The sequence below is a fragment of the Tupaia chinensis genome, unplaced genomic scaffold (assembly GCF_000334495.1).
Source record: "Tupaia chinensis unplaced genomic scaffold, TupChi_1.0 Scaffold000159_1, whole genome shotgun sequence".
NCBI lineage: Eukaryota > Metazoa > Chordata > Mammalia > Scandentia > Tupaiidae > Tupaia > Tupaia belangeri.
The window spans coordinates 9109818-9111266 of record NW_006159630.1 but is presented as its reverse complement, the minus strand read 5'-3'; the positions used below and the strand labels follow the sequence as shown (position 1 = coordinate 9111266).

General features: G+C 41.2%; 1 protein-coding gene across 5 annotated transcripts in view; it reads right to left on the bottom strand.

Moving 5' to 3' along the window:
* The window catches only part of SLC39A11 (solute carrier family 39 member 11), a 383280-nt gene that overhangs the window by 151251 nt on the left and 230580 nt on the right, over positions 1-1449 (bottom strand). For all 5 annotated transcript variants that reach the window (XM_014586792.2, XM_006145878.2, XM_014586793.1 and 2 more), the window contains exon 6: positions 1254-1424. In XM_014586792.2, the coding sequence (XP_014442278.1) occupies positions 1254-1424 (171 nt within the window). The remainder of the gene's footprint in view (positions 1-1253; positions 1425-1449) is intronic.

Here is a 1449-nt window from a genome sequence, read left to right as displayed (position 1 = left end):
TATATATATATACTATAATATATAACATATATTAAAATCCTCTTTCTTTGAAGATAAAAAAAAAAGTTTTCAGTGTACATGCAAAAGAATATACAGTTACACAGAGGGGCAAACTTGGTTTGGCCATGTCCTTTGCTTCCACAGCATAAAGCCAGGAAATGACAAAGTAACACCTGGAAGAGCTTTGAAGAGAAAAATGTTAGGATGCGAGAAAGCTTTGCCTAGCCAAGCTGCTGCTTCTGAAATACAAGAACAGATCAGTACTGTGAACTCTGCAAGGACTGAGAAAACATATCACCCCAGGAATGTTCAAACTCAAGCTCCAAAGCAATGAAAGATGAGTCAGGACATGTAGAAGTCAGGACTGAGGAAGTCACAGCTGAAAGGCAGGCCAGAGTATTATCAGGTTAATAACGGCTATTTTTTCAAATATTCAGAAAGCCCAAGCATTGTACCCAAAGCTAGATGTATATTTAGCATCTCATTTTATGCTCAAAATATGTCAGGTATGGCATTATGCTCATTTCATAGATACAAAAATCAAGGTTCAGGGAGTTCAAGAAATTTATGAAGATAAGCTCATTACTAAGTGGCAGAACTGGAATTTGACAATGTATTCCAAGGAACTTAGGGTTCCTCGATTTATTTATTTTTACATTTTTATTATATTATACGCTTACCCATGTCTTCCGATTGTTCTAAATGAAATATACTATTTTTCCCCATAAGACATCAATAAATCTTCCTCCCAATTAAGCTAAATCCAGAGACAAAGACATAAAACAAATCACTCTAAAATGCTTAATAGGAAAATATCAATAAAGACATTTCAGGTAGATGTCCACATAAAGAAAGTGGGTGAGGCAAGTATCAGGGTCCAATTAGATGGAATTCAATATTCTCAAAAGCATTAAGCAGAATCAGAGATAGCCAGCGTTTGTAAGAGTTCCCTTCCATGCAACCGTGATGAATCAATGCTCCAAACAGCTGGGCATCAGATAACTCATGGAAGGAACTCACAGACAGAAACAGGAGACGGTATTGAAGTAACGGGAATGGGAAGTTCTGAAATACAATGATCCATCTGTAGTGTATATCCCCAAAGGAAAGTCAAGAAAGATTGGCACCCCCACCTCCCCTTCCCTCTGAAACGGACAAACACAACTTCCTGCACCTGTCTTCCAAGCAGACGACTGCACTGAAGAGGCAATGTTACCTTCAGACAGGTGCTGGAGCTGTGGGCAACACCTCACCTGGCACGTTGTGTATGGTGATGGCCAAGATGAGCAGCACAATCCTCCTCCAGCTGCTGCCGCTGCTGGGCTGCACCAGAGTCCCTCGGGAAGGCACCAGGGAAGCAGGGCCCTCTGGAAGGCCAGCAGCTGCCTTCTTCCTCTGATATGCCTCACCATTCTCACTCTTGTCTGAGCAAAAAGAGAGGGGAGGGAA